Here is a 25,878-nt window from a genome sequence, read left to right as displayed (position 1 = left end):
GTGAAATGGGGTTTTGGTTGATTTCAGGCCCTTGAAGAAATGGTCAGGGCTATGTTTGTAAAGGTAACAACTGACCTACAATCTCCCCAGTAATTTTTATGGGAACTGTTAGTTTTCGAGAAGTGGAAAAGTGGAAAAATATTTCTTTAATAAGATGAGGAATTTCTCAGTATTAGCTACACTAGCATGTCAATTTTATGATGAAAAGTGGTTGCAATGTAGTAAATTTCATGGATTTACACTTTCATCAATGAATTCCTCAGGCATTTGAATGTTCAAAGATGAGGTAAATATCCCTATTTAAAATAAAAGTAAGGTGATATAGTAAGTGATAAGGTTACATCTTATGTACCATAATGGTAAAGTTATATTAACTCTAAATAATGTATTTGTAACTGTACAGCATTTGCAGCCTTAGTAGAAAAATACAACCTGTCCTTTAAGTTTATCTGAAGGAGAGACAACAATATTAGTGGCATCTGGACCTTGCTGCTTTCGGATTCTGGCATAAATAGCTCTAATTTCCACCTGCTGCTTGATGGCTGTGAGAAAAATTTTAGAAAACAAATTATTAAAATTGTACTTTCAAAAATGTATTATCAAGATGTAAAAACAGCTATGATTGATACTTATGATACTTGGAAGCTTCTATCCAGCCCAGTCACATACAGCACTACATATGTTAAAGGCATCATTACATGAGAGAATAAAGATACCAATAATACATTTAATGTGAATTACCTGGATTCTGAGCCATAAATACCATTATAGAGCCTTAGAGGAAATGATTCAAGATTTCATGATAGGTATGGAGTTCATATTGGTCATTACAGTTCTAGCCAACTTTGCATATCACATAAGCTGCATGCAGAGAGCAGAAAGCTGGTGGGTGGGGTGGAGAGAATCATTGAAGTAGAGACAGAAGAGCTGGAAACTGCAGCAGCTTGACCTTGTGGAGTTTCTAAGTAGTCATCCATTCAAGGGTAAGTGTGTTTGGGAGTCTAGAAGAGAAAAGGGAGTATAGCCTTCTAATCTCAGGGATACTCAAGGTCTTTGAGAAAGAGAAGCCCTAGTTCCAGAGACAGAAACATCTTAATGCAGGCCTGACCCTCCCTGCAGCTCTGCTGAGTCTCTTCCTTCTTATAAGAGCAATAATGCTATTGGTCAAGTCTCATCACAGTTACAAAGTAACAGCCTAAGAAAGGACACTGAGGATGTTAATGCTGAAAACAAGAAGAAATGCTGAACGAATATCCGAAACCTCAGCAGGGAATGCAATTTGGCTGGTCACCTGCTTTACTTCCATCATCCTTGTCTCCAAAATCTTGTGGAGTCCTGACCCCACAGAGCTTTCATAGAGTCTCATAGAGCTCAGGACAACACTGTGTTTCCCTTCAACACCTGTCAAGAGAAATCTGGTGGATCTTTGTTTCATCAGCTTGCAGAAATGGAGGGGATAATCTAGTTTTTGGATTTCAAAAAATATTGGGATAGTAGTCACATCTAGAGTGGCACAAGGGAGATTTAAATATTTCAAAACAGAAGTGGAAGAATCAGGGAATATGATGTACTGGAACTCACCTGAGTGATACACTATATACTGCAAAATGCAGTTCCTTTAGTGACAACAATAATGTATCAGGAACATACTACATTTCACTGAAACATCAGCAGCACAACAATGGCCACTAAGGATAAACATTGACAGTTAATTCAGACAGGGTGAAGGTTCTGAAATTGAGTTAGAGCACATTATGGACTACAACTGGAAAAAAAATCCCCTCAGTGAACATAGGGATCATTGGAATAGCCAACATACCTTCTCAGATTTTGATTAATGGTGCTGGATGTAGGTTTTCTTTGAAATTATTCTTTAGTTTCACATATCAAGTAAGACTATGATCTTTTCTTATGGTGAAAATATTTTGAAATTAAATGTTATAATTTAAAGCATCAAATAAAAACTAGTTTTGAATCAATTCGTGTGACTTTTGCTTATTAATATCATGTTCTAAATCATTCTGCACACAGCAGTTCAAGGGGACACCAAACAATCTATTATCGTGTATTATGTTTATAACCATCATGCTGCCTGCTTCCTTTCCCACTTGGTTCTAGCCAACATGTCACAATAGAGCAGTATGTGAAAAGGCGATACATTCATGGCATTTAGAAGTGCGACATCTCTCAATTATGAGAAGTAGTAGAAAATAATTGCAACTACACAACAGAAATACAGACTACATCTAGAATGTTTTGTTGCCAGTGCATGACCTCTTTTGGTCACTTCACTAAATCAAAATGATTTAGTAGTTTATGCCAAGAAGTGTGTGTATCTAATCTAATCATCTAAAAGTAAAACCTTATGGTAGAACCTGGACTAAACATAGCTTAAAATAAGGGCTTAATTTAATTAGGTGAGGACACTTCTAGCCCACATCAACATGAAGTGACATACATAAGTCAGAATTTACTAGCTACATATCAGCTTTCCCAGGCTAATATGTTCAAAAATGAACAAAACCAGGAAAATACTGTTTGTATGTATTGTTATACAGCCATCCAATTCACTGTTTCTTTTTAAGCAATGCCAATACAGTGGTCCTTTGAAATGTGGCTTTCTGATAATGCAGAATATAAATATTGATCACTTTCATTTCAGCTTCAGTTTATTTGAGGATAAGATATTCATGAAATCTACTGTTATTTATCTCACTACTAAATCTCTCGGTTGTTTTTTCTCAATTTCAAAAGGCTAGATTGTACAGCTTTGAATGGGCACACCTACCCTGTAGCTGCCCCTTCTGGCCAAGTATGGGTTTACTGAGGCCTTCCTCAGTTTCTCTTTAACTGAGGCACCCTTAAAAGAGTTCATACAGGCCAGATATTCAAACAGTCTCCTTCTGGGATCTCATTTATTATACCCAGCATGAAGTCTTTCGGAAGTAAACTCAAACCTTCAAAGTCTTCATCCCAGTTTCAGCTAGGCTCAGTCCCTCCTCCCTAAGGGTCTGTCCTCTCTAGCAATTGATTTATTTTTCCCCAGTCCCAACCTAAGCAACAGCCTTCCTCCCCGAGGGCCTGCATTTCTACTCTCTCTATACATATTGCCTGGAGCTTGACCTTCTCAGCTGATGTCCCTCCCCACCCCCCACTCCCTGCCCGCAACAGCCTTCTTACTCCCTGCAGTGTCTGGAGGCACCTCCCAACCTGCAGCTATCATCCAGGTGAGGGGGATACAATACTTTAAATTACTGGAATTTAGAAACCTATTGCTGGATTGATAAGAGAGGTAACAGATAGTTCGCAACTTGGGGATTTTATCACACCATTAATATCAAGAACAAGCATGAAGGAAAAATAGGAAAACTAAGTAATAGCTTGAAGAGCAGTTCAATGGCTAAAACAAAGTATCAATGTAAAATAAGTCTGTTAAAAGAAAATCATTATAAAATACTTGGTTAGTTTTAATGTTATTTTAAATTACTGTAGTTTGTAAAGTGTCATATTAAAAACATTGGGTAAAATCCTGGCTTCATTTATGTCAATAGTAATTTTACTATTGTCTTCAGTAGGGACAGGATCTCATCCATTATGTACAGTTAAGTTACAATTTAATTTAACCTATCTTTCTAATAACAAACAGTGGGACACATAGCAAGTTTTGGCACTTTCTTTCATGAAGGACAAATCTGAATCTGTGATTAATTACCTCTTCTGCTCAGAAAAGGACTTCCAGCAGAAACAACCAGAAGCATGTCTCTCTCTATTTCATCCCATGACTGGAGTGGCTCACCATCCGGTGTATACAGAGCCTTGGCAGGCTGTTGCATATTTAGCCTGGTGGTGCAGTTATCCAGCAGCTGAAATGGAGAAAATGGTGTTGATACTGAGCACTGCATACAGATGCACAGACTTATGCTGTAAAATAAACACAGAAATACAGTTCGCCAGACATGGTGGAACACCACCAAACAGATGATGAAAGAGATGTTACAGAACCTCGTGCTGTAGAATCTTCTCTGGATCCCAGACCTGAAATCCTTATTTAGGCAAACCTTTCATTAAAGTTCATGAGAATTTTGCCTGAGAAAAGAGGTCAGGATTTGGTCCATACAGAGAAAGGCAGCAGAGACAGAAACAACACTGTAAAGAGAATATGAACAGAAAGCAATACGGACATTCTATTAGACAATCTATTTAAAAATAAGCACCAAAAAAATAAAGACCAAAATTAATGAACCTTCAAATTACATATATTTGTCAGCATATGAATGGTTAATATAATTATATTAGCTCCCCCATTTAGCTCTTTCTGGATTTATGGAATGCTTTAGCTCAATGTTTGGGCAATTTCAAGAATTTTATCTATGGTTTGGTCTTAAGATCAATGTATAATTTCAGAATGAGACAAAGAAAAAGGCCTTAAAAATGTGTGTCTCAATCTACATACACACATTTAAATACATACACAAGGTTATATAAATGACTATATGTATATAAATGAATACTTGTTTTATTATATTATTCTAACTCTTCAAGATAGGTATTACACACTTCAACCATTAAGTAAATAAGTCAAGATAATAGACTCATTGTTCCAAACAGAAGTTGAAAATATACAAAAATCTAATAATTCATGGCTGCTCTGCTCTCAAATCTGAAAGAGAATTCATCGGAGCCTATTGTAAGAGCTGCTCTGGCTCCCAGAGACACTCCACTGGGGCAGAGGGTGAAAGCCACTGCAATACAGAGGGAGAAGCTGTGAGAGCAGCCTTGGCATGGGAAGGAGATTGTCCCCCTGAGTCACTTTGATGCCAGGGCAGGAGGCAGAAATTACTTTAATGCCAGGCTTGGAGCTACTACTTTATACAACAATACGCAATGTGTGGGGGAGAGGTGGATGGACAGCAGCTGCAATAATTCAAAGGACCAGGTGGCTGCAGTTGGAGGTCTTGGGGAGGACAGCAGTTATTGGAGAGGAGAAGGAAGCAGTAACAAAAGCTGGAAAACTGTGGGCAGGATAGGCATGTGTGATTCTGATAACCTGGGTCTCACATACATGTATTATATACAATAATAACTCAGCAAATATTGGAGGAGATACAATTTCATCTTGATGTTCTGATGACTACACAACCCACTTCACCTTTGCTCCTGTGCTTTTGTCATGTTTCTGTAGCCCTCATACTATAAAGAGAAAGGCTAGGAATTTCCTTTGAGGGTCCTTGAAATAAGCAATTAAAACAGAGCGGGACAGATGGTAGTGCAAACACCACTGGTTGTCAAAAAATGAAAAAAAAAAAAAAAGGTTACTTTGTAAACAATTCACTTGAGTTACCTTCTCTGGCATACAGGAGTGGGGCCAAAGGCATTCCATTACATCACTTGACCTGACTACCCTATTGCAATCCCACAGAAGGTCTGCTGAGAGACCAGCAGAGAGGCAGCTTTATCTTACAGTTGGGGCTCCATGAGAGCTCTGCCCGCACTGGCTGCATGAGGTGATGCAAGTAATCAGTGCATTTCCCAGCCAGCATGATCACACTTCCTTTCTGGCCTTTTGGGGGATGTACTGGTTAGATGTGACCTCCCAGGCAGAGCGAGAGTTGCAGATGCTTCATGTTGGCATGCACTTTCCCCTTATCATGGCCCTATCTTCTTGCCTCACATGGCTGAATTTGGTTTATGATCTAAAATAATGTAATTATTTAAATTTAGGATAATCCTATTCAAAGGTTTACTTTACCAAATGGTATTTCCTACAATAATGAAAACAAAATAGAAATACATTCCTACATTTGTTTATGAGAAAATATTCTATATCTAAGAATCAGTATATACTGACGAGCTTTACAATTCTGCCATTGTACGCATGAACAGAAAGCTGAGGACTTTTTACCCTGGTAATTTGATGATGTACTATATAAATTGCTACTGCCTTGGGTCACAGTACATCACACATTCTTTTGCCTGAATTGTTTCCATTATATTGTTAAGGATATCTGCAGAAAGTCTATTTAAGAGATTTTTTTGGTAATTACATCATATTGGTTTTAGTTTACTAAGGGGCATCACCTATAGAGAAGAAACAAATGTATCCAAGAAAAATCTGCCATAATAGGAAAAGTGTGTTTTCCCTTTTTTCTGCATTAAATATATATTAATCTTGCTAAATCGTAATAAACTCTGACTCCTAGAGCCAGATTCTCTGCTGATGTAATTCCAACACAGAATTCAACCTCTAAAAGTCCATGTTTTCCTTAACAGGTTTTGAATCCTTACTGAAGCCATCTTTTAGCAATAGGCAGCGCTTTTGAAAGACTGATTTCTTCTGCTGTACTTTACCTCTGAAATTGTTTTTCCCCAGGCATAAACTCCTTGCTTGGGTTTATAACCATTCTGGTAAGCCCACACTCTTTTTGCAGATGGTTGATCATACAGACATCTGTGTTTGGATGACAGCAATTTAGATGAAAATGGAGAACTTCTTTTGAACTGTGATGCTTGAACCTCTGAGAAGTGTGTCTATAATGAAAAGATTTCGGAGAATGTGAAGTTAACATAGGTGCCACATCCCTTTATAGTATTTTATATATAGCAAAATAGAAAATGTAAGAGAAGAACAGAATAATCTATTTTAAGTACAATAATATCATAAACAGTGAGGGCTATATGATGATCTCCATCCATCCCACTGAATGATGATTGATGCTTAACACAGTGGAAATCTGTGAGCAGATTGTGATTATGTGGCCCTAAAATTGCCTAACTGGAATTGAGATACTGTATGTTGTAGGATGTATATTTTATGATCAGGACCTCACGTGACTGATATTGAGAGACAATAGCTATAGGATTATATAGTATCCCTATAATCAGCCATAACACTCAGTGATATAAAATTGGGCTTCTCTCTCATGCTTAAATATACAAGACAATGAATCTATAATACATAGTGTAAATACTCATATTATGAATAATAATTTATCCAATCAGGTTTTGAAAAATGGCTTGTTATGCTGAACTGTGCTTTATCTCTTAATTACATCATAGACATGTCAACACGCTCCAATCCCATAGTATTGTTTCTTTTCACCAATTTGTACAAAGCCCATGAGCCTCCAAGACAGTTTTGATTAAAATATTTCCAAAACCAAAGAGTGGAAGTTTTCCAAGATCTTGTACATACATCCAATCTTAATTTTTTTCCTCTGTTTTGGTATATACTATTCCATATAGATGGAAACTACTTTTTTGAGTCTGGATGTCTCTAATGAAATTAGAACAGGAGTACTTGTGGCACAAGTACACCTTAGAGACTAAGGTGCCATAAGTACTCCTGTTCTTTTTGCGGATACAGACTAACATGGCTGCTACTCTGAAACCTGTCTAATGAAATTAGTACTTCACTGTTTGCTCTTGTCACATATTCAGATATAGCCTTAGGAATGATTAGCACTGAAACTATCAAGCCCATTTTACTATGCTGGATACAATTGCTCATGCACATATCTATAGTGCCTTTTTCATCTTCCTTATTAAGATAATTCTTGGGCTCCATTGAGTCTCATAAACTCATAGACATTAAAGCCAGAAGGGACCATTGTGATCATCTAGTCTAACCTCCGGCACAGAATCTTACCTGTCCCCTTCTGTAATAGACTGCTGGGTGAGCTACTGAAGTCCTCAAGTTACAGAGAATCCACCATTTACTCTAGTTTAAATCAGCAAGTGATCCATGGCCCATGCTACAGAAAAAGGCAAAAACTCTCCGTGGTCTGTGCCAATCTGACCTGGGAGAAAATTCTTTCCCAAACCCAAATATGGCAGTCAGTTGAACCCTGAGCATATTGGAAAGACCCATCAGCCAGACACCTGGGAACGAATTCTCTGTAGTAACTCATAGTCCTCCCCATCTAGTGCCCCGTCTCTGGCCGTTGGGGATCTTTTGCTACTAGCAGTCACAGTTGGGCCCCATGCCATTGTAGGCAATCTCATCATATCATCCCCTCCATAAACTTATCAAGTTCAGTCTTGAAACAAGTTAGGATTTTTGCCCCCACTGCTCCCCTTGGACAGCTGTTCCAGAACTTCATTCCTCCGACGATTACAAACCTTCATCTGATTTCAAGCCTAAATTTGTTGATGACCAGTTTATATCCATTTGTTCTTGTGTCCACATTGGCACTTAATTTGAATAACTCCTCTCCATCCCCTGGTATTTATCCCTCCAATGTATTTATAGAGATTTATGTATTTATCAGATCTCCCCTCAGTCTTCACTTGATTAGACTAAACAAGCCTAGCTCCTTGAATCTTCTCTCACAAGGTAGGTTTTCCATTCCTCTGATCATCCTTGTACCCTTTTTTGCAGCTGTTCCAGTCTGAATTCATCTTTCTTAAACATGGGAAACCAGAATTGCACGCAGTATTCCGGATGAGATATCACCACTGCCCTGTATCATGGCAATAACACTTCCCTATCTCTACTGGAAATACCTTACCTGATGCAACCTAGGATTGCATCAGCCTTTTTCACAGCCACATCACATTGGTGGCTCATAGTCATCCTGTGATCAACCAATACACCCACATCTTTCTCCTCTGTTGCTTCCAACTGATAAGTCTCCAGCTTACAGCAAAAATTCTTGTTGTTAGTCCTTAAGTGCATGATCTTGCACTATTAAATTTCATCCCATTTCTATTCCTCCAGTTTTGAAGGTCCTCCAGATCCTCTGCTCTGATATTCCGGCCCTTCTCCATATTGCATATCCCAACTTTGTGTCATCCACAGATTTTATAAGCACATTCCCACTTTTTGTGCCAAGGCTATGAATGAAAATGTTAAATAAGACTGGTCCCAAGACTGATCCCTCAGGAGCTCCACTAGTAACCTCCCTCTGCCTGACAATTCACCTTTCATTCTGACTTGCTGTAGTCTCCCCTTTAACCAGTGCCTTATCCACCTTTCAATTCTCATATTAATCCCCATATTCTCCAATTTAACTAATAATTTCCATGTGGAAATGTCTTGCTGAAATCATGTAGATTAGAGCTACTAAATCTAAAAAATCAGTTATCTTATCAAAGAAAGAGATCAGATTGGTCTGGTACAATCTACCTTTTGTATAACCATGTTGTATTTTATCCCAAACACAGTTTGAAAACCTTGCGTGTATATTTGGCAGCCTGTGAATACTTTTTCAGATAATGAACTATATAGGCTGTACTGAGTCACATCATCAATGTATCATAGGACTAGTGTAAAATCTAACCTTGTGATAAAATTCCTCAAAAACATGAATGCTGACTTTAATTTTGGAATATTTATACAGATTGTATTTTATACCTCGGTATGTTGTATATTTTCCATGAGTTTCATCTCTTCTTGGGTTTCTTCAGTCCAGCCTCCTTCTACTACTATAGGCTGAACTGGGCTTTTTGTGGGCACCAAGGTGGATGGTTTAAAGGCTCTTATTCGTCGCCCTGAGGCAGAGAAATTTCACAATAACTCTTGTAAAACCATGTTTTCTTACTTTGATGGTTTATTTTATTTTTTTCTTACCTCTGGTCACAGAACTTTTAAAGCTATTAGTCCTAAAATACTAAGTATAATTTGAAAAACAAACAGTACACATAGCAAGCAAGGCCAGGCAGTGATTGAGTCAGACATATCTATGCAGACCAAGTAAAAGCCTAATGTGAACACCACAGTCCAGATAAATATTAGATAGAATTTCTAACTCGCAGCATCAATTTCATTTTCTTTCAGTCTGTAACATATGTTTTGTTCTCCCTCAATAAGAGATGATTAAAGGGGATATGATCGAGGTCTATAAAATCATGAATGGTGTAGACAAAGTGAAGATGAAAGTGTTATTTAGCCCTTCACATAACACAAAAAATATGGATCACACAATGAAATTAATATGCAGTAGGTTTAAAACAAACACAAGGAAGTACTTCTTCAGCTAATGCACAGTCAACCTGTGGAACTTGCTGCCAGGGGATGATTCAAAAAAGAATTAAAGAAGTTCACAAAGGACAGATCCATCAGCGGCTATTGGCCAAAATGGTCAGGGATGCAACTGCATGCTCTGGGCATCCCTAAACTTCTGACTGCCAAAAGCTGGGTCTGAACAATAAGGGAGGGGTCACTAAATAATTGCTTTCTTCTGTTCATTACCTCTGAAGCATCTGGCACTGGCCACTGCTGGAAAACAGGATACTGGGCTTGATGGACAATTGGCCTGACTGTATAGTTATTCTTATGACAACCATGGGCCTTTTTGGTTTCCTACAGTAAGCAGCAGTAAAGCACATGGCCAGACTCTTTGTTTGGCTCTAACCCTTCACACTGTTTTGCTGAGACAGGATCCACAGGAGGCATAGAACTAGTATGGCCATTTACTGCTATACCATCCTCCCCTCAGCCTCCAGTGCAGAGGGTGCCTGGGGTTAACCACAACCAACTAATGTGTTTTTAAACATTATTGTCCCTTTCCACACTCAGGATATGTCTACACTAAACCTTTTTTACCTTTAGTTAATTGATTGCTAGGTAATTTGAGGCACTGAACACATTTATAAAGTCTACTGTGAACACTACCCAAATATCTGTTTCCAGCACAAACCCTAAATCCTATCTGTTAAAACATGTTAGTGAATGCATTTTCTAACAAAATGAATTCTGTCCGCATAGAAAAGGCTTTCAACGTCCAAATACCCACTGAAGCTTCACATTTGCAATCAAATCGGAGTAGGTGAACCCAGTACCTGCATAGAGCCCCAGTGAAACCAATGGGGCTTCATATGGGCACAAGGGATGGATCCTATTGCAGGGCCAGGGTCAGGATATTGGGTGCCCAAAGATTAGTCTGCACATGCAAGTTTGGAAGTTGTACAGACAATTTAGTCAGCCACTTTGGAAATCAAAGTTTAGTTATAAATATCACAACAGTTTCAAATTAAATGCATATTGATACCAACCTTGCAGCTGTCTCATTTTGTGTTTCATAGCATCTAGATCAGCCAAAATTTTGTCCTTCTTTAACCAGTTTTGTTTCTCTTGCCTTGCTGCCTTTTGCAAAGCTGTTATAAAAGAAATAAATAATATTTCTACTGGTTATTTTTCGTTGTAGTGGTTTGCATTAATAGGTTTTTTTTGGCTGACTGATTAGTATAATTGGATCTCTTTTAGCAAATAGTTTTTAAAGAACTTGAGAGTATTAGTGAGTTAAACAGATCCAATTACAGACAAGTAATTGAAATGCAAGTGTCCTAAAAAAACAAAACAAAAAAAAACACCTCTCTGAAAGCATATGAAGCTTAAGGAATGTCTCTGCAGAGCCAGACACAAAGACATATTGATTTAACATGTACAGTACTGTACTATATTTACTTTTCCAGTATTGCATGCTTAAGTATAGCAGTAGAAGATTAGTTTAACATTTTTTTAAATATTCTCCTGCTGATAGAAGACATTTATTCTTGCAAATGACAATGTTCAGACAATTAGTCCTCATTGTGAAACAAATACCTAGCCCTATGCTTGAATCATTGCTCAACAGTCCATATACATCTTACTATCTACTTTGAATTTTATTGACATAGTGGGTATAATTTGGAGGTTGATTTTAAGCTTCTGGATAATACATGTAATATATACTAGCCACCTTTCTTTTTAGGTGTCCAATTGTGCAAAGATTTATGTATGTGATTAACTTTACTCAAGTGAAGAGTGCAACTGTGATGTAGTTACAGCGGCATAACTTTTTCCCCAGATAAGATATTTAATTTTTATTCCTCACTAAAATAAAGTGTTTTAGAATTTGCTCTGAGATTTTCATTCTCTTTTAAAGGGCCTGCCCACATGGACACTTAGTGCATGACAAACAAGGATGTAACTCTACAGAACCATAGCTTGCCACACACTAACTAGCTCTGTGGACCCTGCTACTGCACTCTTAAAGTTCCATAGTGGTTTTGATCTACAGCTGTTGTTTGAAATAGCAATAGGTTAAAGCACATTATGGAACTTCTAAAGCACAGTTGCAGGGTCCACAAGGTGACCTAGAACACTGCAGGTTAGTGCACTGTAGATTTACATCCTGGCTTGCTGTGCACTAAGTCTCACTGTGGATAAGCCCTAAGTATCTCACTTGTGAGAAGGGGGAAAGAAACCCAGTAAATGCATACCATCCAAAGGTAGAAAAGGTTCTCCACAGGAAACCCAGACCTCTATAGGATTTCTGAGGATGATGGTGAGCAAAGAATCATCTATCATGTTCAAACTGTCTGGAGTCATCAAGGATAATTCTGACTTTATCTTCGCTTTCTCCATGTACTTAGCTTTGTATTTGGAAAGAAACAATTACAAAGTTTAACTTTATATCACTTTACCCTAAAGAGTTTTTTCTCATCTTATTACAGTAGAACCTCAGAGTTACAAACACCAGTTACAAACTGACTGGTCAACCACACACCTCAATTTGAACTGTAAGTATGCAGTCAGGCAGCAGAGACAAAAAACAAACAAAACCAGACAAACAAAACAAATATTGTACAGCACAATATTGTGTTAAATGCAAACTGCTAAAAAAAAGGGAAAGTTTAAAAAAAGATTTGACAAGGTAAGGAAACTTTCTGTGCTTGTTTTATTTAAATTAAGATGGTTAAAAGATGGTTTTTCTTCTGCATAGTAAATTTTCAAAGCTGTTTAAGTCAAATGTTCAGCTGTACACTTTTGAAAGAACAGCCATGACACTTTGCTCAGAGTTATGAACATTTCAGAGTTAAGAATAATCTCTGTTTCTGAGGTGTTTGCAACTGAGGTTCTACTGTAGTTTAATTTAGACTGCACCACACAATTTTTTTATCCTTATGTTCACATACTGGATATGAAGAATATTAAGATGAACATATTAAGATAAACTGTTCATTACTTATAACAACTAACAAAAGCTTAAATAGATAATATTTGCAGCACACAGGAATGTGGCACAGTACTAATACAGAAGAGTGACACATAGACTCTAAGACTGGAAGGGACCTCGAGAGGTCATCGAGTCCAGTACCCTGCCCTCATGGCAGGACCAAATACTGTCTAGACCATCCCTAAAAGACATTTATCTAACCTACTCTTAAATATCTCCAGAGATGGAGATTCCACAACTTCCCTAGGCAATCTATTCCAGTGTTTAACTACCCTGATAGTTAGGAACTTTTTCCTAATGTCCAACCTAAATCTCCCTTGCTGCAGTTTAAGCCCATTGCTTCTTGTTCTATCATTGGAGGCTAAGGTGAACAAGTTTTCTCCCTCCTCCTGATGACACCCTTTTAGATACCTGAAAACTGCTATCATGTCCCCTCTCAGTCTTCTCTTTTCCAAACTAAACAAACCCAATTCCTTCAGCCTTCCTTCATAGGTCATGTTCTCAAGACCTTTAATCATTCTTGTTGCTCTTCTCTAGACCCTCTCCAATTTCTCCACATCTTTCTTGAAATGCGGTGCCCAGAACTGGACACAATACTCCAGTTGAGGCCTAACCAGCGCAGAGTAAAGCAGAAGAATGACTTCTCGTGTCTTGTTTACAACACACCTGTTAATGCATCCCAGAATCACATTTGCTTTTTTTGCAACAGTATCACACTGTTGACTCATATTAAGCTTGTGGTCCACTATGACCCCTAGATCTCTTTCTGCCATACTCCTTCCTAGACAGTCTCCTCCCATTCTGTATGTGTGAAACTGATTGTTCCTTCCTAAGTGGAGCACTTTGTATTTATCTCTATTGAACGTCATCCTGTTTACTTCAGACCATTTCTCCAATTTGTCCAGATCATTTTGAATTTTGACCCTGTCCTCCAAAGCAGTTGCAATCCGTCCCAGTTTGGTATCATCCGCAAACTTAATAAGCGTACTTTCTATGCCAACATCTAAATCATTGATGAAGATATTGAACAGAGCCGGTCCCAAAACAGACCCCTGCAGAACCCCACTTGTTATACCTTTCCAGCAGGATTGGGAGCCATTAATAACTACTCTCTGAGTACGGTTATACAGCCAGTTATGCACCCACCTTATAGTAGCCCCATCTAAATTGTACTTTCCTAGTTTATCTATAAGAATATCATGCGAGACCGTATCAAATGCCTTACTAAAGTCTAGGTATATCACATCCACCGTTTCTCCCTTATCCACAAGGCTCGTTATCCTATCAAAGAATGCTATCAGATTAGTTTGACACGATTTGTTCTTTACAAATCCATGCTGGCTATTCCCTATCACCTTACCACCTTCCAAGTGTTTGCAGATGATTTCTTTAATTACTTGCAACATTATCTTCCCTGGCACAGAAGTTAAACTAACTGGTCTGTAGTTTCCTGGGTTGTTTTTATTTTCCTTTTTATAGATGGGCACTATATTTGCCCTTTTCCAGTCTTCTGAAATCTCCTCCGTCTCCCATGATTTCCCAAAGATAATAGCTAGAGGCTCAGATACCTCCTCTATTAACTCCTTGAGTATTCTAGGATGCATTTCATCAGGCCCTGGTGACTTGCAGGCATCTAACTTTTCTAAGTGATTTTTTACTTGCTCTTTTTTTATTTTATCTTCTAAACCTACCCTCTTCCCGTAAGCATTCAATATATTAGACATTCCTTCAGACTTCTCAGTGAAGACCGAAACAAAGAAGTCATTAAGCATCTCTGCCATTTCCAAGTCTCCCGTTACTGTTTCCCCCTCCTCACTGAGCAGTGGGCCTACCCTGTCCTTGGTCTTCCTCTTGCTTCTAATGTATTGATAAAAAGTCTTCTTGTTTCCCTTTATTCCCATAGCTAGTTTGAGCTCATTTTGTACCTTTGCCTTTCTAATCTTGCCTCTGCATTCCTGTGTTATTTGCCTATATCCGTCCTTTGTAATCTGACCTAGTTTCCATTTTTTATATGCCGCCTTTTTATTTTGTAGGTCACGCAAGATCTCGTGGTTAAGCCATGGTGGTCTTTTGCCACATTTTCTATCTTTCCTAACCATCGGAATAGCTTGCTTTTGGGCCCTTAATAGTGTCCCTTTGAAAAACTGCCAACTCTCCTCAGTTGTTTTTCCCCTCAGTCTTGATTCCCATGGGACCTTACCTATCAGCTCCCTGAGCTTACCAAAATCTGCCTTCCTGAAATCCATTTGTCTCTATTTTGCATAATAGAAAGAACAACGGGATGGGGAAAAGTGGTGATTATAAAGGGCATTTTATATATAGGAAAGGGAGCAAAAGTGATCAAATCTGAAGCACTGCTATTTGAGGACAAAGCAAGCGTGCAAATGAAGGTCTGTCATGGTATAATTCCCCACTCTGAACCTTAGCGTCCAAAAGATGGGGTACCAGCATGAATTCCTCTAAGCTTAATTACCAGCTTAGAACCTGTAGCGCTGCCACCAACCAGGAATTCCAGTGCCTGGTACACTCTGGTCCCCCCAAGACTTTGCCCGGGGAACCCCAAGACCCAGACCCTCTGGATCTTACCACAAGGAAAGTAAACCCTTTCCCTCACCGTTGCCTCTCCCAAGCTTCCCCTCCCTGGGTTACCCTGGAAGATCACTGTGATTCAAACTCCTTGAATCTTGAAACAGAGAGGAAAATCCACCTTTCCCCTTCCTTCTCTCTCCCCCTCCCAGACTCTCCCTGAGAGAGAAAGTAATCCTAACACAGAGAGAAAATAACCTTTCTCTCCCCCTTCCCTCCTTTCTCCCCACCAATTCCCTGGCGGATCCAGACCCAGTCCCCTGGGGTCTCACACCAGAATAAAAAAAACAATCAGGTTCTTAAACAAGAAAAGCTTTTAATTAAAGAAAGAAAAAAAACAGTAAAAATTATCTTTGTAAATTTAAAAAATGGAATAGGTACAGGGTCTTTCAGCTATAGACACTGGGAATACCCTCCCAGACTAAGTATACAAGTACAAATTAAAATCTTTTCAGCAAAATACCAATTTGAACTCCTTTCAGCCAAATACACGTTTGCAAATAAAGAAAACCATAAGCCTAACTCGCTTTATCTACCTAGTACTTACGATTCTGAACTTATAAGAGCCTGTATCGGAGAGATTGGAGAGAAATCTGGTTGCACGTCTGATCCCTCTGAGCCCCCAGAGTGAACAACAACCAAAAAACTAACAGCACCCACAAAAACTTCCCTCCCTCAAGATTTGAAAGTATCCTGTCCTCTGATTGGTCCTTTGGTCAGGTGACAGCCAGGCTCACTGTTCTTGTTAACCCTTTACAGGCAAAAGAGGCATGAAGTACTTCTGTTCCGTTAACTCTTAACTATCCATTTATGACAAGATCTCATAAGCATAGGTTAAGTACAAGCAGATAAGAACCTTTGGGGTTTCTCCCATTGCTTTAGAAAACTCTTAGGAATTATTCACCACTAGTTTAAATATACTGTACTTGAATATTATGGGAGACCCATTGTGATGTTGTAATTAAGGTTGTGTTCTGTTTTGCACTTGCAGTGGGAGTTCAGCCTGTTTGAGATGAAAAACACAATATCTTTGCTCCAAGTTTCAGCATGTAATCTGAGAAAAGCTAGAATTTTCTGAAGAAGTTTCCAGAAAATCAGTTACATAGTTTCAAAGTTTGAATCAATTGAAAATTGGCCCTCAAAAGTTCACATGCTCAATCTCATGATTAATTGAGTCCCTTTATCTTAAAAACTACAAACTGTACAAAAGGCCAAATTTCGTAAATAGTGCAGTGAGAGTCTGGCGGGCTCTCTGAGGTTATGTAATTATTTAATTAATTATCTATTTATTATTTATATTACCATAGTACCTAGGAGTCCTAATCATGGACTAGCATGCCTTTGTGCTAAGCACTGTACAAACACAAGATAAATATAAAGATGCTCCCTGCCCCAAAGAGCTTACAAATATATGTATTAGACGAGAGATAGCAGATGGATTTTAAAAAGTTGTTTGCAGTGTTGTCACCATGTTGATCCCAGTATATGAGAGACAGAAGGCAGGTGAGGTAATAACTTTCATTGGACCAACTTCTGTTGGTGAAAGAGACAAGCTTTTGAGCTCAACATTTGCAGCATGCAGGAGGTTTTCAAAAGGAGGTTGGTGTCTTGGATGGTTTAGAAACAAGAAATCCTGTATCTTAACAGGGGGTTAAACTAGATGACCTTGACAGTCCCTTCTAACCCTATGGTTCTATGATTCGAAGACTACTATTTCTGTGACTTCCCCGTGGCAGAGACCAAGTGCTACATATATAATTATTCAAATTAATGGCTCAATACAATTAAACAGACTAAAATAATGCTCAAAGGCAAGGCAAAAAAACAAACAAAAAGAAAATTATGATGAAGCCTGAAGCTCACCAAACTCCAGGTGTGGTGGACTACTGTGGAGAATGAATCCCTAAGACTCAGCTGAGAAAGCTCTGCGAGCAGCTGTACAGTGAGAATCCTAGGAAATGAGAGCATGATCTTATATTTTTGCTCCTGCAACAAGGCACAGGTGGCAGAGTGTCTCTCACAACCAGGTCCCAGACCATTAAGACCCACACAAGCAATTGCATCTGGAAGTCTACAGGACACCACTATAACATAACATGGCTTATTGTATGATATAACAAAAGCCCCTTTATGTATTTGCAGCCTTCTTATTCACAGGTAGTGGTAGTTTTCCAACACCAATAAAAAGAATGAATATGTTGTGAAAATACAATACTGCTTGTTTATCCCACAGGAAGAACATAACTTAACATAAATATTTCTGAAAATTGTACCCGCAGTCACTTTTGTTTAGTGCAGCACTGAACTGTTTTTAGCTCATTTTTATATTTATTTTGAACAGCAGATCACTATAACTTCATATTCACTAGAAGTATTTTTGATTATAGCTCAGCGGTTTGAGTATTAGCCTACTAAACCCAGGGTTATAAGTTCAATCCTAAAAGGGGCCATTTAGGGATCTGGGGCAAAAATCTGTCTGGGGATCTGAGCAGGATGTGAGACTAGATGACCTCCTGAGGTCCCTTCCTACCCTGATATTCTATGATTTAAAAACAAATCTTTTTTCATGTTTTCTACAGAGTGATTTGAATTTGGTGTTGCTTTCCCTTGTCTAGTTTTCCCTCTTTTATGGGTTTTTTTTTTTTTTGCTGTATGATTTGCTATTCGAACACAGTATCTTTGTGAAAGGGGCTTATCCTATTTCTTTCTCATCTATTAATTCTGCAAGCAGCATGCTAGCACATATGAGGCCTCTCATTAAAAGCAGCTGACCTTGTATTAGGCATACTTCCATTTCTTATGAAGTTTGCTGGTAGGGTCCATACCGGCAGAGCCGCTGACAGGGGAGGCAAAAGGGGCAGGGACATTAAAGCGCTGCTGCCACAGTGCTTTAAGGACGGTCCTTTGCTGCGACAGTATTCTGTGCACCCTCCCCTGGTCAGTGGGGTGGGGTTGGGGGGGGCAGCAACATTAAAGTGCTGCCGCAGCAAAGGACCCTGTAGTGCTTTAATGTCCCTGCCCCTTTTGCCCCCCCAAGCCTCCAACGGGCAGAGGGGGGCAAAGGGAGCAGTTGCCCTGGGGCTGATTTAAAAGGGCCTGGGGCTCTGGACGCTGTCGCTGCTAGTGCAGCACCAGCAGCATCCGGAGCCCCAGGCCCTTTAAATCAACACAGGAGTCCTGGGCAGCATGGGCCAGGGCGCCTGGAAGGGCTGGTTAGGGGATGCTGGCCCCCCAACTCCGCCCTTTCTGCCGGAGGCCCCGCCCCTTACAGAGGCCAGAGGCCCCTCCGGGCCCATACCAGTAAGCATCCTGAGTTACTTTACAGTGCTCACTTTATTTTTTATTACAAATATTTGCACTGTAAAAAGATAAACAAAAGAAATAGTATTTTTCAATTCACCTCATACAAGTACTATACAGTAACTCCTCACTTAAAGTCGTCCCGGTTAACGTCATTTCATTGTTACGTTGCTGATCAATTAGAGAACATGCTTCTTTAAAGTTGTACAATGCTCCCCAATAATGTTGTTTTGCAGCCGCCTGTTTTGTCCACTGTTTGCAGCCTGCTGGAGCTAGTTGGGGGTGGGGGTTGGAACCACGGTGGACTGGCAACCCCCCTATCAGCTCCCCTAAGTTCCCTGTGCGGCAGCCGCCCAGCAAGCTATCAATTGCCAGGCAGTTCAGCTGTCCCTCCCTGCACTGCCTGCTCCTGCCCTCTACCTTGGAGCTGTTCCCGGGAGCATACTGCTTGCTGTGTGGCAGGGGCACAGGGGAAGAGAGGTGCTAATATCAGGGTGTCCCCCTTCCCCCGCTCTTGTACCTTATTGTCACAGAGAAGGGGGCGGACATGCAGGACCGGCGCTAGGGGTCTGAGCACCCTAGGCGCACGGCATTTTCGCCACCCCAGGCACTGGTCCCGCGGCTCCGGTGGAGCTGCCGCTGTCCTGGCTGCGGACGGTCCGCTGCTTTCGCGGCTCCGGTGGAGTTGCCGCAGTCGTGCCTGCGGGAGGTCCACCGGAACCGCATGAGCAGCCGACCGTCCGCAGGCACCACTGCGGCAGCTCGACCGGAGCCGCCTGCCGCCTCCTCTGGCAAAATGCCACCCGCCAATAATTCTGGCGCCCTAGGCGATTGCCTACGCCACCTAAATGCAAGCGCCGGCCCTGGGGACAAGACAGGGCTCAGGATAGAGAGAGCTTGCTGGCAGCAGCTGCTATCTTAACTTGCTGATCTACTTTAAAAGGCAATGTACTTAGAGTGGGGTCAGCGTACTTAAAGGGGCAATGCACTTATCTCTCTTACACACGGTGTGTGTCTCTGTCTCTCTTTGCCATGCTGTCTCCCCTCCCTCCATTTGTGCTGCCTTATAGAGTGTGAGGCTAAATTAACAACGTGTTAACCCTTGAGGGCTCAGCCCAGTGCTAGTTCATCATTTAGAAGTAAGGCATTCCCTGGGAAATATCCCACCTTCTTCCACACTCTGACTTCACCACCTCAACAAAGCTTCACAATCATCATTGCTGTGTACAGTATTAAATTGTTTGTATAAAACTTATACTGTGTGTGTGTGTGTGTATATATATGAAATATAGTCTTTTGTTTGGCCAAAAAAATTTCCTGGAACCTAACCCTCCCCCACCGCTTACATTAATTCTTATGGGGAAATTTGATTCACTTAACATCATTTTGCTTAAAGTAGCATTTTTCAGGAACATAACTACAATGTTAAGCGAGGAGTTACTATAGAGCAATCTCTATCATGAAAGTGCCATTTACAAATGTAGATTTTTTTACATAACTGCACTCAGAAACAAAACAATATAAAACTTTAGAGCCTACAAGTCCACTCAGTCCTACTGCTTGTTCAACCAGTTGCTAAGACAAGCAAGCTTGTTTATATTTACAGGAGATAATGCTGCCCAATTCTTATATACAATGTCATCTGAAAGCGAGAACAGGCATTCACATGGTACTGTTGTAGCTGGAGTTGCATGCTATTTATGTGCCAAATATACTAAACATTTATATGCCCCTTCATGCTTCGACCGTCATTCCAGAGGACGTGCTCCCATGCAGATGATACTCATTAAATAATAATATGTTATTTAAATTTGTGACTGAACTCCTTGGAGAGAATTGTATGTCTCCTACTCCATGGTTTTACCCACAATCTGCCATATATTTTGTTTTATGGCAGTCTTGGATGACGACCGAGCATATGTTGCTGGATTTAAAACACTTTCACTGCAGTTTTGACAAAATGCAAAGAAGGTACCACTGAGATTTCTAAAGCTAGCTATAGCACTTTACCCAAGATTTAAGAATTTAAAGTGCCTTCCAAAATCTGAGATGGATGAGATGTGGAACATGCTGTCAGAAGTCTTAAAGGAGCAACACTCCAGTGCAGAAATGACAGAACCCAAACTACCAGAAAAGAAAATCAACAAACTAAACATGCATCAGTCCACACTGCTTTGGTTTGTTATCAAACAGAACTCATCATCAGCATGTTAAATGTCTACACAATTGACCAGTCAGAATTCCTCAACATCTGAAGATTCATTCATGACTATGATCTTTGCATCAGCACCCAATTGGAAAGATTTGATGACATTCAGCACACTCTAACTGGGTCTCTGAGTGTGCCTGGAGAATACTATTGCATATGGTTTCTGAATGCCAACTCTAGCAAGACACAAGTGCACAGCTTCCACCTGGCCAACCACCATCAGGCCAAGCAAAAACTCTGGGGGATGGTACTATCCTTGAATATTTTGAACATCTGGTGTACCTTGGGGTCACATTAGACTGAACACTAACATTCAAAGAACACACTGAGAAACTGAAAAAAAAAAGGAACTGTGAATCCCAGAAACTGGCCAATACAAAATGGGGAGCTGACCCAAAGACACTCTGTTATTCAGTTGTGGAGTACTGTGCTCCATTATGGTCATTCACACAATGCACACAAAATAGATACTGAACTCAATCAATCCTGTAGGATCATCACAAGGACTTTGTGCCCTTAGGCACTGACCTCGAATGAAAACACTTCCATATTCCAAATCGAGAGAGAGTTGGGGTGGCAAAGACTGGTGACAATATGGCCAACTGGAAACTGGAAAAATGAGCCCAAATGTGAAACACTAGACAAACACTTGAACACTGCCTGATGCAGTACACCGTGTCAACATCCTGTACGCCTCAGGAACTATTTGAGATAAGTGACAACACGAGGTCTTGGCTGAAGTTTTGGAGTGACATGCTATGACAGTGGACACACAAAAAACGGATCTGAGTCTCTAAGAATACATGGTACCATCAGAGGAGGCAGTTGAACATAATCTGAGTAAACTATGTAACATAATACTGTTGTAAAAAGCATGAACATCATTCTGGGATGTATTAGCAGGAGTGTTGTAAATAAGACACAAGAAGTAATTCTTCCACTTTACTCAGCACTGATAAGGTCTTATCTAGCATTTTCTGCCCAGTTCTGGACACTGCACTTCAGGAAATATATGTACAAATTAGAGAAAGTCCAGAGAAGAGCAACAAAAATGATTAAAGGTCTAGAAAACATGACCTATGAGGAAAGACTAAAAAATTGGTCTTGTTTAGTCTGGAAAAGAGAAGACTGAGCAGGGATATGATAACACTCTTCATGTGCATAAAGGTTGTTATAAAGAGGAGGGTGATAAATTGTTCTCCTTAGACACTGAGGACAGAACAAGAAGTAACGGGCTTAAATTGCAGCAAGGTAGATTTAAGTTAGACTTTAGGAAAAACTTCATAACTGTAAGAATAGTTAAGCACTGGAACAAATTACTTAGGGAGGGTTGTGAAATCTCCACCACTGGAGGTTTTCAAGAACAATATAAACAAACACCTGTCAGGAATGGTCTAGATAATACTTAGTCCTGATTCAGTGCAGGGAACAGGACTAGATAACCTATCAAGGTTCCTTCCAGTCCTACATTTTTATGATTCTATTCTGCAGATTAACCTGTTCTCCTGCCAGTGATTCTTGTCCAATCAAGAGCATTCTTATATGAGTAGTTTGAGCATCACCAGTCACAGAACAAAGCAAAGCGGTTATGTCTTGCCAGCCTTAAGAGTGTGATACATAAGGTTAGTAGGCCATTATTCATTGCACATAGTAAAGCAATCAGCAGATGTTAATTTAGATATTTCCAATGATAATTGGATTTTTGTGTGTAGAAAACTGATATTTATGAATATTGACTTATTCAATAAATAATATACTTTCCCAGTATAATGAAGTATTTAAGCATTTGTTCAACTTTAAGTGAGCAAGTCCATCTCTATTCAGGAAAGCACTTAAACACATGCTTAATGCTCATTGAAGTCTTAAAAATTTAAGCACATGCTTAAATTCTTTGCTGAATTGGAGACTTTATAAGTGAAGACATCTAGTATTTATAGGAAAATAGGCCCAAACAGAAGTCCAGGAACTGAATGTCTCCAGACTTTGGGATGTTAAAAATTGTGAACCTGAATTTCATGGCTGAGGTCCATCTCTAGTAATTAATGCAATTCAAAAATAGAACTACTGTCTAACAAACTGCAAATTCACTTATTGTTAAAAAGCAGTTTAACTCTTTTGATTAATCTGTTCAAAAATCTTTACTAACTCACTTGATAGAATAATAAATTAAAAATGCATCTATAATCTCAATTCTGATTTAATTTTTATAACATTAAAGAAATCAATCCTTACGCATTTATATATAACAGCAAACCCAAAGATAAACTATGAATGCCAGCTAACATCAGTTTATGTAAAATAGCTCAAAACCTGGTATGAAATGTATATCACCCTGCATATAAACAGTAGTCAGTAACTGATTTTGCAATAATCTGGCATTTATTTAATGCAAGATTAACACAATAAGTCTGATTTTCAAATCAGGGTAATATGGAACAACAGCACCTAATTCGCCTGCACAATTACTTCAGTTGTTTACATAAAGATGATCACAAGTAGCAAATTAGGCAGTAGCTAGTATGATTTGTACATACAGTAAAAGTAATTAAACTCTCAAATTAGGTTTTTAAAGATTGCTTTAGGCTTCTGACTGTTTGGAAATCTGATCTTCTAAGAGTGTGTACTTTAACTTTTCACAAATAATTTCAAAATTAAATATTTACATGTTCAGCCTAAAGATATTGTGTTACCTAATTTGCACAAGAGTAAATCAATGAGAGACTAAAGGTCCTTACTAACATGCAAAATATAAATATAACACATTTGTCCAGCTACAGTGTACTCTCATTAATCTTTTCTCTAGTAGTGTTTGTTATTCTCTAAGAAAATGGAAAACAAAGTAAAGGATTTCCACAGATAATCTTGGAAGCATATGAGCAGAGGCTTTTTTACAGCTTTTAAAAAAATCTGTTAGCTCCATGCAAGTTCATGTAGTTCAATATTAATTTAACTAAGAACTTTTTGATTTGACCTTTTACCTTCCGTATGCAGTGCAGCCCCACCTTCAGCACTGTCAGTGATTGCAGTTCTCTCTTTATAGTCTTCTTCTGAGTCACTTTGTCTGAAACACTCATTTACAGCCCATGTGACTAAATCTGGTAGGGTAAGCATTAGGATTCCATCACTGGTGTATAGTCTGCAGGCTTTCCTGGTAAGTTCCAGTTGTCTTGTACACATGGTAAGCAGCTTAAAAAACACCAGCAACGATAAAACAATGGAATGATTAATCACTCAAAGGTGAAATTCTTCCTTCTGCAGGGGATTTACGTGGGATTTAAGTGGTGCATAAACCTGTGCTGCACTTTTACATAGGGGAGAAGTTTATCAATAGTGAAAACCAGTCTCATTTTATTAGATATGTTCTAATTCATTTGCGAACGGGAGACAAGTTGGATGATCTAAAGAAAAAACCCAGCAACCTATTTTAATTTGCCCTTCTATTAAAATTTTAGAAACATATAATAAAATGTATAGAATATAATGACTAATATCTCTGAATATGTTTTCAGTCTAGATGGAATTTGGCAGAACAAAATATTATGCCATGAGATAATACTGGCAAATCAGTCTCCTACATGTTTCTTAATAGCTAGCTCCAAATTCAAGTCCTGTAGCATTCCATAATGCCCTCACAGAACCCTAATTTCCTTAGATGTATTTGAGATACACAGTATGCCAAAAAAATTAAAGTTATCTACATTCATAACATAAAATGTTAAGCAAGGTCTCATGTCCTACACAGCACATTTGATGTAAATATGTGGTAGAGCTCTCTAAATTATGTGGTAAGAACCCCAGAACTGTATCACACCCCACACTGAACCCTCCTTATAACCTACCCTACTGCAGTACAATTAAGTCCCTTGTTAATTTATGTTCAGATTCAATACTATTTATTTCATATTACCCTCCTCTTGTCCCCTACCACTTTCAATGTGCTACATCATTTTATTGTGCATTATAGATTTGTCAGGGACCCTGCTGGAGGTTTGGGGTTTTGGCAAAGGCATAATGGTGGGGTTTTTGGAGGTTTTTTTGGCAACCAGAAAGCAGATGAGGCTTTTGAGCAGGGATAGAGACAGCTTTAAATTTAGGAGGGGGAATTAACTTCCTCATTTCCCATCTCAAACCTTGATAACTAGATATCCCACCCCTCTTCCCCAACCCAGCCCAATATCTGCCACTATATTTAACAAGCATGAAGAAATACATAAGCTTGATTTTTCTGTTAAAATGATCACCACTGAAATAGTTAACAATATTGACGCCCACACTTCTCAGAGGTATTGTTTCAGACTTCCTACATATTCAGACAGACATTATTGCATTGGTTTACAATGAGTTCACACTTTAAAGGTTACCTTTACAACCCATATGGGCTGGAATTTTAAATGATTTTTCCTTATATGAAAGTTTAGATTCTGGAGCACAATTGTATGCAGCAACTTCAAAAAGAACAATTATGTTGCAATTTATGTGCAACCATCAGTGCATTTTACATGGGGTTCTGGTGTCAAAAATATGATAAAATAACACCAGTGTAGTTGGTACTCCAATCACTTTCTCCTAGAATACGAATGGCTGTCACCCAAGTTGGAGTTATCATACTCCAGCCATACTAGAGTGCAGAATGATTCATCCTTTTGCATAAAGCTTCCCAAAAAAATCTCAGTCCACCTTCAAAGAAACCCCTACTTGCCCGGGAGTGACATGCAGAGATATTAACTCCAGGTGAAGTCTCTTTCTACCAAAACTGGCAGGGCTTATAGTAAAGAAAATAACTTGATAGGTGGATTGTAACTACTGATTGATCTTTAGCAGGAATAATGGAAGCCATGTTCTATA

The 25,878-nt window shown here is 39.2% G+C and overlaps 1 protein-coding gene across 10 annotated transcripts in view; it reads right to left on the bottom strand.

The window, feature by feature from the left end:
- The window catches only part of DCDC1 (doublecortin domain containing 1), a 414,877-nt gene that overhangs the window by 15,016 nt on the left and 373,983 nt on the right, over nt 1–25,878 (bottom strand). For 6 of the 10 annotated variants that reach the window (XM_050954983.1, XM_050954988.1, XM_050954989.1 and 3 more), the window contains 7 exons: nt 24,012–24,219; nt 12,202–12,354; nt 10,993–11,094; nt 9,353–9,489; nt 6,349–6,528; nt 3,713–3,863; nt 433–542 (listed from right to left, as the gene is read on the bottom strand). In XM_050954983.1, the coding sequence (XP_050810940.1) occupies nt 433–542; nt 3,713–3,863; nt 6,349–6,528; nt 9,353–9,489; nt 10,993–11,094; nt 12,202–12,354; nt 24,012–24,219 (1,041 nt within the window). Of the gene's footprint in view, nt 1–432; nt 543–741; nt 1,002–3,712; nt 3,864–6,348; nt 6,529–9,352; nt 9,490–10,992; nt 11,095–12,201; nt 12,355–24,011; nt 24,220–25,878 lie in introns of those variants that run through there. The other 4 variants (XM_050954986.1, XM_050954987.1, XR_007774648.1 and 1 more) reach the window with 3 other exon arrangements.

Source organism: Gopherus flavomarginatus, chromosome 5, assembly GCF_025201925.1.
Source record: "Gopherus flavomarginatus isolate rGopFla2 chromosome 5, rGopFla2.mat.asm, whole genome shotgun sequence".
Lineage (NCBI taxonomy): Eukaryota > Metazoa > Chordata > Testudines > Testudinidae > Gopherus > Gopherus flavomarginatus.
The sequence above is the reverse complement of the archived record's forward strand: the minus strand, read 5'-3'. Positions and strand labels throughout refer to the sequence as shown.